The 14,145-nt window shown below is 55.5% G+C and overlaps 1 protein-coding gene across 5 annotated transcripts in view; it reads left to right on the top strand.

The window, feature by feature from the left end:
- Window positions 1-14,145, top strand: part of LOC116958593 (acyl-CoA (8-3)-desaturase) — a 36,206-nt gene that overhangs the window by 8,943 nt on the left and 13,118 nt on the right. For all 5 annotated transcript variants that reach the window (XR_012931161.1, XR_012931160.1, XR_012931159.1 and 2 more), the window contains exons 2-8: window positions 4,076-4,186; window positions 4,866-5,063; window positions 7,397-7,498; window positions 9,652-9,780; window positions 11,308-11,368; window positions 12,047-12,123; window positions 13,481-13,578. Coding sequence is in view for 1 of the 5 variants with exons in the window: in XM_076057201.1 (XP_075913316.1) it covers window positions 4,076-4,186; window positions 4,866-5,063; window positions 7,397-7,498; window positions 9,652-9,780; window positions 11,308-11,368; window positions 12,047-12,123; window positions 13,481-13,578 (776 nt within the window). In the remaining 4 variants the exon portion in view is untranslated. The remainder of the gene's footprint in view (window positions 1-4,075; window positions 4,187-4,865; window positions 5,064-7,396; window positions 7,499-9,651; window positions 9,781-11,307; window positions 11,369-12,046; window positions 12,124-13,480; window positions 13,579-14,145) is intronic.

Here is a 14,145-nt window from a genome sequence, read left to right as displayed (position 1 = left end):
CACAGAGACCCTTAGACTCACACAGAGACCCATAGACTCACACAGAGACCCATAGCCTCACACAGAGACCCATAGCCTCACACAAAGACCCTTAGACTCACACAGAGACACATAGACTCACACAGAGACCCACAGACTCACACAGAGACCCTTAGACTCACACAGAGACTCATAGCCTCACACAGAGACCCATAGCCTCACACAGAGACCCTTAGGCTCACACAGAGACACACAGACTCACACAGAGACCCACAGACGCACACAGAGACCCTTAGACTCACACAGAGACCCTTAGACTCACACAGAGAACCTTAGCTTCACACAGAGACCCTTAGACTCACACAGAGACCCTTAGACTCACACAGAGACCCACAGACTCACACAGAGACCCACAGACTCACACAGAGACCCACAGACTCACACAGAGACCCACAGACTCACAGAGACCCATAGACTCACACAGATACCCTTAGCCTCACACAGAGACCCACAGACTCACACAGAGACCCACAGACTCACACAAAGACCCTTAGCCTCACACAGAGACCCACAGACTCACAGAGACACACACAGAGACACATAGACTCACACAGGGACCCTGAGACTCACACAGAGACCCTCAGACTCACACAGAGACCCTCAGACTCACACAGAGACCCTTAGACTCACACAGAGACCCCTGTAGGCTCACACACAGACCCACCCTTGCTGGGTGATCTTTTTACAGCCCATTATCCAGCAGTGGATTGATCATGGTGCTGGTAGTAAACCCGATGTGTATCGTGCGAGTTCTCAGCTGGTTTATCGACTCGCGTGTAGACGTGTGTGAGTGTACACGTGTGTGTGTTTACACGTGTGTGTGGTTACACGTGTGAGTGTTTGTACACGTGTGTTTACACGTTTGTGAGTGTACACGTGTGTGTTTACACGTTTGTGAGTGTACACGTGTGTGTCTACACGTGTGTGTCTACACGTGTGTGTTTACACGTGTGTCTTTGTACACGTGTGAGTGTACACGTGTGTGTGTGTTTAGCCTTGTGTGGTTACACGTGTGTCTTTGTACACGTGTGAGTGTACACGTGTGTGTGTGTTTACACTTGTGTGGTTACACGTGTGAGTCTTTGTACACGTGTGAGTCTTTGTACACGTGTGTGAGTGTACACGTGTGTGGTTGCACGTGTGAGTGTACACGTGTGTCTTTGTACACGTGTGAGTGTACACGTGTGTGTGTGTGTGTTTACACGTGTGTGGTTACACGTGTGAGTCTTTGTACACGTGTGTGAGTGTACACGTGTGTGTGTGTGTATACACTTGTGTGGTTACACGTGTGTCTTTGTACACGTGTGAGTCTTTGTACACGTGTGTGTGTGTACATGAGTGTGGAGAGCAGTAGTGGTTAGCGCTACGCTGCGCTACAAACCCGGCGACCTGAGTTCGATTCCCGCTCACGGCCAACATCACTGACGATTGTCCGACTGGTCCCTGGGCCTCCCCTAGGTCGGCTCAGCATAAAATGAGTTAACCTGGTGCGGTGTGTAGTAAACATCGTCAATGGGGAGACAAAGGCGGTCGGGCGTGGTGCTGGCCACCCACCCCCTCGTGTGTCACAGTTCCGGTAGCCTTCATAGCTGCTGCTAATCGCTACTAACAGCACTTGCCCCAACAGTCTGTTAGAGGCTACACGGGGGATCTTTGTCTGTGTATAGGCACTGCTGCGACTCGCTACTAACAGCACTTGCCCCTACAGCCCTGCTAGAGGCTACACGGGGGACCTTTGTGTATAGGCACTGCTGCTACTCGCTACTAACAGCACTTGCCCCAACAGTCTGTTAGAGGCTACACGGGGGATCTTTGTCTGTGTGTAGGTGCTGCTGCTACTCGCTACTAACAGCACTTGCCCCAACAGTCTGTTAGAGGCTACACGTGGGATATTTGTATTTGATTGTGGGCGACTACTGCCCTCTGGTGGAGATGAATGGACGTCCTAAATGAATCGACCATCAACGTCATGAGAATCGGGGGACACCGGGTGTCTGTGTGTGTCTGTGTGTGTCTGTGTGTGTGTCTGTGTGTGTGTCTGTGTGTGTGTCTGTGTGTGTCTGTGTGTGTGTCTGTGTGTGTCTGTGTGTATGTGTGTCTGTGTGTGTATGTAGGTGTCTGTGTGTGTCTGTGTGAGTGTGTGTGTGTGTGTCTATGTGTCTGTGTGTCTGTCTGTGTGTGTCTCTATGTGTGTCTGTGTGTGTATGTGTATGTAGGTGTCTGTGTGTCTGTGTGTGTGTATGTAGGTGTCTGTGTGTCTGTGTGAGTCTGTGTGTCTGTGTGTGTCTGAGTGTGTCTGTATGTGTATGTAGGTGTCTGTGTGTCTGTGTGTGTCTTTGTGTGTGTATGTAGGTGTCTGTGTGTCTGTGTGTATCTGTGTGTGTGTGTCTGTGTGTGTATGTGTCTGTGTGTGTATGTGTGTGAGTCTGTGTGTGTCTGTGTGTGTCTGTGTATGTAGGTGTCTGTGTGTGTCTGTGTGTGTCTGTGTGTGTGTGTCTGTGTGTGTGTGTATGTGTGTGAGTCTGTGTGTGTGTCTGTGTGTGTCTGTGTGTGTATGTAGGTGTCTGTGTGTGTGTGTGTGGGTGTCTGTGTGTCTGTGTGTGTGTCTGTGTGTGTATGAGTCTATGTGTGTCTTTGTGTGTCTGTGTGTGTCTGTGTGTGTATGTAGGTGTCTGTGTGTGTGTGTGAGTCTGTGTGTGTCTGTGTGAGTCTGTGTGTGTCTGTGTGAGTCTGTGTGGGTCTGTGTGAGTCTGTGTGAGTCTGTGGGTGTCTGTGTGAGTCTGTGTGTGTCTGTGTGTGTCTGTGTGTCTGTGTGTGTGTCTGTAGGTGTCTGTGTGTGTCTGTGTGTGTCTGTGTGTGTGTGTCTGTGTGTGTATGTGTGTGAGTCTGTGTGTGTGTCTGTGTGTGTCTGTGTGTGTCTGTGTGTGTATGTAGGTGTCTGTGTGTGTGTGTGTGGGTGTCTGTGTGTCTGTGTGTGTGTCTGTGTGTGTGTGTGAGTCTATGTGTGTCTGTGTGTGTCTGTGTGTGTATGTAGGTGTCTGTGTGTGTGTGTGTGAGTTTGTGTGTGTCTGTGTGAGTCTGTGTGTGTCTGTGTGAGTCTGTGTGTGTCTGTGTGAGTCTGTGTGAGTCTGTGGGTGTCTGTGTGAGTCTGTGTGTGTCTGTGTGTGTCTGTGGGTGTCTGTGTGTGTGTCTGTAGGTGTCTGTGTGTGTCTGTGTGTGTCTGTGTGTGTCTGCGTGAGTCTGTGTGTGTGTGTGCGTGTGTCTGTGTGTATCTGTGTGTGTCTGATGTGTGAGTCCGCGTGTGTCTGCGTGAGTCTGCGGGTGTCTGTGTGAGTCTGTGTGAGTCTGTGTGTGTCTTGTGTGAGTCTGAGTGTGTCTGTGTGTGTCTTGTGTGTGTCTGTTTGAGTATGTGTGTGTGTCTGTGTGTGTCTGTGTGTCTGCGTGAGTCTGTGTGTGTCTGTGTGTGTCTGCGTGTGTCTGTGTGTGTCTGCGTGAGTCTGCGTGTGTCTGCGTGTGTCTGTGTGTGTCTGCGTGAGTCTGCGTGTGTCTGTGTGAGTCTGTGTGTGTGTCTGTGTGTGTCTGTGTGAGTCTGTGTATCTTGTGTGTGTCTGTGTGTCTGTTTGTGTGAGTCTGTTTGTGTGAGTCTGTGTGTGTCTGTGTGTCTGCTGTGTGAGTCTGCGTGTGTCTGCGTGAGTCTGTGTGTGTCTCTGTGTGTGTGTGTCTCAGTTATCTCAGTCAATCGACCCGTGGCACCTGGGTCTGCCCCGTGACCTCCTGCCAGCGGGCGTTCGACACTCCACGTGGCCTCAATGTGCACATGGCCTGGCACAAGCGTCGGGGTGACGTCACCGCCACTTAGTGGCGAATGGCGGCTGTTGTTGTTGTGTCTGTGTGTATGTCTGTGTGAGTCTGTGTGTGTCTGTGTTTGTGTGTGTGTGTCTGTGTGTGTCTGTGTATGCCTCCTGTCCTTGATTGTCTTCGTATTGACTACCCGTGTCCCCTCTACCCGTGTCCCCTCTCCCCGTGTCCCCACCAGGACGCGTTCCGTGCGTTCCACATCAACCAGGGCCTGGTGCAGCGCTACCTCAAGACTCTACTCGTGGGAGAACTCGCACCAGACCAGCCCAGCTGTGAGCCTCACAAGAACGTGAGGACCGCTCACCGCTCACCGCTCACCACTCACCGTTCACCACTCACCGTTCACCGCTCACCCGCACCGCTCACCGCTCACCGCGCACCGCTCACCACTCACCACTCACACCACTCACTACTCACCGCTCACCGCGCACCGCTCACCGCTCACCACTCACCCACACCACTCACCCGCACCGCTCACCACTCACCCGCACCGCTCACCGTTCAACACTCACCACTCACCACGCACCGCTCACCACTCACCACTCACCCACACCACTCACCACTCACCACTCACCCACACCGCTCACCACTCACCACTCACCGCTCACCACTCACCACTCACCGCGCACCGCTCACCACTCACCACTCACCGCTCACCACTCACCGCTCACCACGCACCGTTCACCGCTCACCACGCACCCGCTCACCGCTCACCACTCACCCGCACGGCTCACCACACACCACTCACCTGCACTGCTCACCGCTCACCACTCACCACTCACCCGCACCGCTCACCCGTTACTGATCACCCACAATGCTCAACCTCCATCTCTCTCCTTACCCCCCACCCCTCCCTCCCCTGCCTCCCTCCCCCTCCCTCCCCCTCCCTCGCCCCCTCCCTTGCCCCCTCCGTCTCCTCTCTTCATCTTCCCCCCCAATCCCCCCAATCCCCCCCCCACCTCCTCAAGGCGTCGTTAACGGAGGACTTCCGCTCTCTGCGCTCCCACGTGGAGCGCTCGGGGCTCCTGCGCCCCAGCCGGATCTTCTTCTCCATCGCTCTGCTCCACATCCTCCTGCTCGACCTCCTGGCCTGGCTCAGCCTGCGGGCGCTCGGCGCCAGCCTTCACGGCTGGCTCCTCACCGCCGTGCTCCTCGGCACCGTGCAGGCGAGTGGGGCTCCTCACCGCGCTCACCACCGCCACCACCGCCACCAACCTCGCCCGCTCACCACCACCATTACCACCACCACCAACCCACAACCTCGCCCGCTCACCACCACCATTACCACCACCACCAACCCACAACTTCACGCGCTCACCACCACTACCACCAACCCACAACCTCGCTCACCACCACCACTACCACCAACCCACAACTTCACCCGCTCACCACCACTACCACCAACCCACAACCTCTCTCGCTCACCACCACCATTACCACCACCAACCCACAACCTCACCCGCTCACCACCACTACCACCAACCCACAACCTCAACCACTCACCACCACCAACCCACAACCTCACCCGCTCACCACCACCACCAACTCACAACCTCACCCGCTCACCACCACCGGCACCGCCACCAACCTCATCCGCTCACCACCACTACCACCACCAACCCACAACCTCACCTGCTCACCACCACTACCACCAACCCACAACCTCACCCGCTCACCACCACCACTACCACCAACCCACAACCTCACCCGCTCACCACCACCACTACCACCAACCCACAACCTCACCCACTCACCACCACCATTACCACCACCAACCCACAACCTCACCCGCTCACCACCACCACCACCACCAACTTACAACTTCATCCGCTCACCACCACCACTACCACCAACCCACAACCTCAACCACTCACCACCACTACCACCACCAACCCACAACCTCACCCGCTCACCACCACTACCACCAACCCACAACCTCACCCGCTCACCACCACTACCACCAACCCACAACCTCACCCGCTCACCACCACTACCACCAACCCACAACCTCACCCGCTCACCACCACTATCACCACCAACTCACAACCTCACCCGCTCACCACCACTACCACCAACCCACAACCTCACCCGCTCACCACCACCACCACCAACTCACAACCTCGCCCGCTCACCACCACTACCCCCACCAACCCACAACTTCACCCGCTCACCACCACCACTATCACCACCAACTCACAACCTCACTCGCTCACCACCACCAACCCACAACCTCACCTGCTCACCACCACTACCACCAACCCACAACCTCACCCGCTCACCACCACCACTACCACCAACCCACAACCTCACCCGCTCACCACCACCACTACCACCAACCCACAACCTCACCCACTCACCACCACCATTACCACCACCAACCCACAACCTCACCCGCTCACCACCACCACCACCAACTTACAACTTCATCCGCTCACCACCACCACTACCACCAACCCACAACCTCAACCACTCACCACCACTACCACCACCAACCCACAACCTCACCCGCTCACCACCACTACCACCAACCCACAACCTCACCCGCTCACCACCACTACCACCAACCCACAACCTCACCCGCTCACCACCACTACCACCAACCCACAACCTCACCCGCTCACCACCACTATCACCACCAACTCACAACCTCACCCGCTCACCACCACTACCACCAACCCACAACCTCACCCGCTCACCACCACCACCACCACCAACTCACAACCTCGCCCGCTCACCACCACTACCCCCACCAACCCACAACTTCACCCGCTCACCACCACCACTATCACCACCAACTCACAACCTCACTCGCTCACCACCACCAACCCACAACCTCACCCGCTCACCACCACTACCACCAACCCACAGCCTGATGATGGCTGATGATGATGATGGCTGATGATGATGGCTGATGATGATAATGGCTGATGATGATAATGGCTGATGATGGCAATGGTTGATGATGATAATGGCTGATGATGATAATGGCTGATGATGATGGAAGATGATGATAATGGCTGATGATGGTAATAATGAATGATGACAATGGCTGATGATGGTAATAATGAATGATGATGATGGCTGATGATGGTGATAATGAATGATGATGATGATGATAATGGCTGATGATGATGATGATGGCTGATGATGATGATGGCTGATGATGGCGATAATGAATGAATGATGATGATGGCTGATGATGGTGATAATGAATGATGATGATGGCTGATGATGATGATGGCTGATGATGACGATGGTTGATGATGATAATTGCTGATGATGATGGATGATGATGGTAATAATGAATGATGATGGCTGATGATGGTGGTAATGAATGAATGATGATGGATGATGATGATGATGGCTGATGATGATAATGAATAATGAATGAATGATGATGATGGTGATAATGAATGATTGATGATGATGGTGATAATGAATGAATGATGATGATGGTGATAATGAATAATGAATGAATGATGATGATGGACGTCTGCAGGCCCAGGCTGGGTGGCTCCAGCACGACTTTGGCCATCTCTCCGTGTTCCCCACCTCGCGCTGGAACCACTGGGTTCACAAGTTCGTCATCGGTCACCTCAAGGTGATCCACTGCTCACTGCGTGTGGGTGGGCGCGTGCCCCTCACCATAGCCCCCAGCCCCCCCTCCCCCCCCCCTTTGGTAACCACGAGTTCAATTTCCCGCACGGTGACGATCATCTGAACCGGTCCTGGACCTCATCCCCTAGGTCGGCTCAGCCTCAAATGAGCACCTGGTGTAGCAGGTGTATAGTGAACATCGCCACTGGGGAGACAAAGGCGGCCGGGCGTGGTGCTGCTGGCCACCCACCCCCTCTGTGTGCGCCACAGTGCCGGTAGCCTTGACGGGTGCTGCTACTCGCTAAGCGGATACTTGCCCCTGCAGTCTGTTCAAGGCGACATGGGGGAGCTTTGTCTTTGCCCCAGGGGAGCGCCAGGTTGTGCCCTGAGGGCGTTCTGCAAGGAGGGTTCCCCTCCCAGGGACCGGTGGATCTCAGAGACAGAGACCCATAGACTCACACAGAGACCCGTAGACTCGCACAGAGACTCGTAGACTCACACAGAGACCCGTAGACTCACACAGAGACCCGTAGACTCGCACAGAGACCGGTAGATTCACATAGAGACCTATAGACTCACATAGAGACCTATAGACTCACGTACAGACCCATAGACTCACACAGAGACCCATAGACTTACAGAGACCCATAGACTCACACAGAGACACATAGACTCATTTAGAGACCCATAGACTTACAGAGACCCATAGACTCACACAGAGACCCATAGACTCACACAGGGACCCATAGACTCACAGAGACCCATAGACTCACACAGAGACCCATAGACTCACAGACACGCATAGACTTACAGAGGCCCATAGACTCACACAGAGACACATAGACTCATACAGAGACCCATAGACTCACACAGAGACCCATAGACTAACACAGAGACCCATAGTCTCACAGAGACCCAAGACACACAGAGACCCATAGACTCACACAGAGACCCATAGCCTCACACAGAGACCCGTAGACTCACACAGAGACCCATAGACTCACACAGAGACCCATAGACTCACACAGAGACCCATAGACTCACAGAGACCCATAGACTTACAGAGACCCATAGACTTACAGAGACCCATAGACTCACACAGGGACCCATAGACTCACAGAGACCCATAGACTCACACAGAGACCCATAGACTCACAGAGACCCATAGACACACAGAGACCCATAGACTCACACAGAGACCCATAGACTCACACAGAGACCCATAGACTCACACAGAAACCCATAGACTCACAGAGACCCATAGACTTACAGAGACCAATACTCACATAGACCCATAGACTCACTGAGACCCATAGACTTACAGAGACACAGACTCACACAGAGACCCATAGACTCACAGAGACGCATAGACTCACACAGAGACCCATAGACTTACACAGAGACACATAGACTCACAGAGACGCATAGACTTACAGAGGCCCATAGACTCACACAGAGACACAGACTCACACAGAGACCCATAGACTCACACAGAGACCCATAGACTCACAGAGAGACCCTTAGACTCACAGACACTCATAGACTCACACAGAGACCCATAGACTCACACAGAGACACATCGACTCGTACAGAGACCCATAGACTCACACAGAGACGCATAGACTCACACAGAGACGCATAGACTCACACAGAGACCCGTAGACTCACACAGAGACCCGTAGACTCACACAGAGACCCGTAGACTCACACAGAGACGCATAGACTCGCACAGAGACCCATTGACTCACACAGAGACCCATAGACTCACACAGAGACCCATAGACTCACACAGAAACCCATAGACTCGCACAGAGACCCATAGACTCACACAGAGACCCATAGACTCACACAGAAACCCATAGACTCACAGAAACCCATAGACTCACACAGAGACCCATAGACTCGCACAGAGACCCATAGACTCGCACAGAGACGCATAGACTCACAGACACTCATAGACTCGCACAGAGACCCGTAGACTTGCACAGAGACCCGTAGACTCACACAGAGGCGCATAGACTCACAGGCACAGACCCGCAGAGGATCTGCGAGCGTGAGCCTTTTCACCTCTCTGCGGAGGCAATCTGAGAGAGCTTTGTAAGTCATCGGATTCCTCCAGGATCAGCGAAGAGGCTTTCCGCGGTTGCTCCCTCGCAGGGCGCTCCGGCCAGCTGGTGGAACCACCTCCACTTCCAGCACCACGCCAAGCCCAACGTCTTCCGCAAGGACCCCGACATCAACATGCACCCGCTGCTCTTCGCGCTGGGAAAGACGCTCGCCACGGAGGTTCGGTAGGGGGTGGAGGGGGGGGGGTGGGTGGGGAGAGGGGGAGCGGGGGTAGAGGGGTTGGAGGAGGTGGGTGGAGAGAGAGATGGGGGGGGGGGGAGAGGAGGGGAGGAGGGGTGGAGACGGGTGGGAGAGACGGGGGTTGAATGGGGGGGGGAGAGACGGGGAGGGAGAGACGGGGGGGGAGAGACGGGGGGGAGAGACGGGGGGAGAGACGGGGGGGAGAGACGGGGGGGGGAGAGACGGGGGGGGAGAGACGGGGGGGAGAGACGGGGGGGGAGAGACGGGGGGGAGAGACGGGGGGGAGAGACGGGGGGGGAGAGACGGGGGGGAGAGACGGGGGGGAGAGACGGGGGGAGAGACGGGGGGAGAGACGGGGGTTTGAATGGGGGGGGAGAGACGGGGATTGAATGGTGGTGGGGGGGGAGAGACCGGCGTTGAATGGAGTTGAGAGACGGGGGGGAGTGGGGGTTGAATGGCGGGGGGGAGAGACGGGGGAGAGCCGGGGGTTGAATGGGGGGGAGAGACGGGGGTTGTATGGGGGGGGAGACGAGGGGGAGTGGGGGTTGAATGGGGGGGGGGAGAGAGATTGAAGACTGAGACAAGAATTCCCGGGGGACATCCCGGTTGGAATAGAGGAGGGTTAAACGGCCGTGGTACAGGCTAGGTGAAGATATGGCCTGGTCAGTGGGTGACTTAGTGGGTGGGTGAGTAGGTGCGTAAGTGAGTGGGTCAGTGGGTGGGTGAGTGAGTAGGTGAGTGGGTGGGTGAGTGGCTGCGTGGGTGGATGAGTGAGTGAGTGGGTGGGTGAGTGAGTGAGTGGGTGAGTGAGTGAGTGGGTGAGTGAGTGAGTAAGTGCGTGAGTGGTGGGTGGGTGAGTGAGTGGGTGGGTGAGTGAGTGAGTGGGTGCGTGAGTGAGTGAGTGGGTGCGTGAGTGAGTCAGTGAGTGAGTGGGTCGATGGGTGCGTGGGTGGGTGAGTGTACATGCGAGTGTGTGTGTGTGCGGGGTTGTGGGGAGCGGTAGGAGGCACAGGTGGTGCATCAGCCATTCATCTCAGTCAGTCGACCCTTGGAACCTGGGTCTGCCTCCTTGTCCTCCTGCCGGGGGGCGTTCGCTACTTCACGTGGCCTTAACGTGCACATGGCCTGGCACAAGCGCCATGCTGACGTCACCACCCCTAGTGGCCAATGGCGGTTGTTGTTGTTGTGGGGAGCGGTAGTGTTAGCGTTTAGCGCTACTCTGCGCTACGAACCTGGCAACCCGAGTTCGATTCCCGCTCACGGCCAACACCGGTGACGATTATCTGAACCGGTCCTGGGCCTCCCCTAGGTCGACTCTGCCTCAAATGAGTGCCTGGTGTGGTGTGTAGTAGACATCGCCACTGGGGAGACAAAGGCGGCCGGGCGTGGTGCTGGCTACCCACCCCCTCGTGTGCCGTCCCGGCCTTCATAGGCGCTGCTCGCTAACGGTGCTTGCCTCGACAATCTGTTGAGGCTAGATGGGGGACCTTTGTCTGTGTGCCACAGCTGGGTGAACAGAAGAAAAAGTACATGCCCTACAATCACCAGCACAAGTACTTCTTCCTGTGTGAGTACCACCTCACTCGCTCGTCCACTCGCTCGTCCACTCGCTCAATCGTCCACTGATTCGCTCATCCACTCACTCGATCATCCACTCGCTCGCTCGTCCACTCACTCATCCACTCACTCACTCATGCACTCAATGAATCGTCCACTCACTCGCTCATCCACTCACTCGCTCATCTACTCACTCAATCGTCCACTCACTCGCTCATCTACTCACTCACGTATCCACTCACTCATCCACTCGCTCGCTCATCCACTCACTCGCTCATTCACTCACTCATCCACTCGCTCGCTCATCCACTCGCTCATCCACTCACTCATCCACTCGCTCGCTCATCCACTCACTCATCCACTCACTCATCCACTCACTCATCCACTCACTCATCCACTCACTCATCCACTCACTCGCTCATCCACTCACTCGCTCATCCACTCACTCGCTCATCCACTCACTCACCTATCCACTCACTCATCCACCCACCCACCCGCTCACGGGGGTGGCTACTTCCTCCGAGTTGCGAGCAACTCCCTCCACCCAACCCGGCTACACCCCTCACACCCACCTGACGCTCGCCCCCTCCCTCCCTCCTCCCCCCTCCCCCCTCCTCCCCCTCCACCCCCTCCCCCACCCGGCCACTGCCCCCCACCACTTTGCATGGTGGGGGTGCGGTGTTGACAGTGGGACCTCCGGCACTCATCCCTCTCTACTTCCAGTGGTACATCTTTGTGTTCGCCATCAAGAGGAAGCAGTGGGCGGTGAGACACACGGAGACACACGCACACACACACACACGCAGACACACACGGAGACACACAGACACACAGACAGACACACACACACACAAATGGAGACACACAGACACATGCAGACACACACACACAGACACAAATGGAGACATACAGAGACACGCAGACACACACGGAGACACGCAGACACACACATGCATGCAGACACACACAAAGATAAAGATCCCCCGTATAGCCTGTAACAGACTGTAGGAGCAAGTGCTGTTAGCGAGCACCTATGAAGGCCGGAACGGTACACGAGGGGGTGGGTGGCCAGCACCACGCCCGACCGCCTTTGTCTCCCCAGTGGCGATGTTTACACACCGCACCAGGTACTCATTTGAGGCTGAGTAGACCTAGGGGAGGCCCTGGACCGGTTCAGACAATCGTCACTGGTGTTGGCCGTGAGCGGGAATCGAAACCGGGTCGCCAGGTTCGTAGCGAGGCGCTAACCGCTACACCACCGCTCCCCACACACACGCAGATACATACGCACGCAGACATACAACAACAACCGCCATTCGCCACTAAGTGGCGGTGACGTCACCAAGACGCTTGTGCCAGGCCATGTGCACCTTGAGGCCACGTGAAGTGTCGAACGCCCGCTGGCAGGAGGTCACGGGGCAGACCCAGGTGCTACGGGTCGACTGATTGAGATGACTGGCTGGTGCACCACCTGTGCCCCCTACTGTGCCAACCTGCTGTGCTTTAGCCACCTGGCGCTCCGCTCGTTGTTGTGAGCGTCGCTCCTCCGCCCTCCGTTGTTGTTGGAGGACGACTGCCTCCAACTGCCCAGTAGCGTCCTTCACGAGCCTCCTCCACAGAGGCCGATCTTGACACCGCTGGTACCGGTCATCGGCACGTCCACTCAGCTCCACGTCTTCCTGTTCCACGTCACTCCGTCTCTTCTCTGGCCCCTGTTGTACCCATTTACCCCCCTTATATCTGGCCAAAAAAAAGCTGTTTAGACATGCGGTGGCTGGCCATGCTGGCTACATGACCCAGATACACACAGACACACGGACACACACGCTGAGACAAACACAGACACTGATACACACGCAAACAAAGACACACGCAGATACATACACACGAAGACACACAGACACACACGCAGACACACGCAGAGACACATTGAATCCAAAATCACCCTGCCACCCACTCATCCTTGCACTCATTCACCCACTCCAAATGCACTCATTCACCCACTCACCTACCCATTGATCCACCCACTTCATCATTCGCTCGCTCTCCCACCCTCCCTCCCTCCCTCGCGATGTCTCTGATGACGGCGGCGGCGGTGGTGGTCGTGGCATTGACGGATCAGGACTTCGCGTGGATGCTGACTTTCTATTTGCGGTTCCTCGTCTGCTACGTCCCCTTGCTGGGCTTGGGCGGCTCTCTGCTGATGCTCGCCTTCGTCCGGTGAGGAACACCCTCCACCCCCCTAACCCCCCCCCCCCCCACCCCACTGAGCCCCCCAACTCCCCCCCAGAAGTGCGGCGATAATTAACACAATTGAAACAATCACTCGCACACCCACGCAATCACTCGCACACCCGCAGAATCACTCGCACACCCGCACAATCACTCACACACCCACACAATCACTCACACACACCCACACAATCACTCACGCACTCAAACAAACACTCACACACCCACACAATCACTCACACACTCACACAGTCACTCACACACCCACACAATCACTCACACACCCACACAATCACTCACACACCCACACAATCACTCACACACACCCACACAATCACTCACACACTCAAACAAACACTCACACACCCACACAATCACACACACATCCACACAAATCACTCACACACCCACACAATCACACAATCACTCACACACTCACTCACAGACCCACACAATCACACACTCACACAATCACTCACACAATCACTCACACACTCACACAATCACTCACACAATCACTCACATACCTACACAATCACTCACACAGTCACTCAC

The sequence above is a fragment of the Petromyzon marinus genome, chromosome 80 (assembly GCF_048934315.1).
Source record: "Petromyzon marinus isolate PM22_M1 ecotype Great Lakes invasive population chromosome 80, UKy_Petmar_22M1.pri1.0, whole genome shotgun sequence".
In the NCBI taxonomy this organism is placed as follows: domain Eukaryota; kingdom Metazoa; phylum Chordata; class Hyperoartia; order Petromyzontiformes; family Petromyzontidae; genus Petromyzon; species Petromyzon marinus.
Note: the sequence above shows the minus strand (reverse complement) of the source record. Positions and strands in the feature narration are given on the sequence as shown.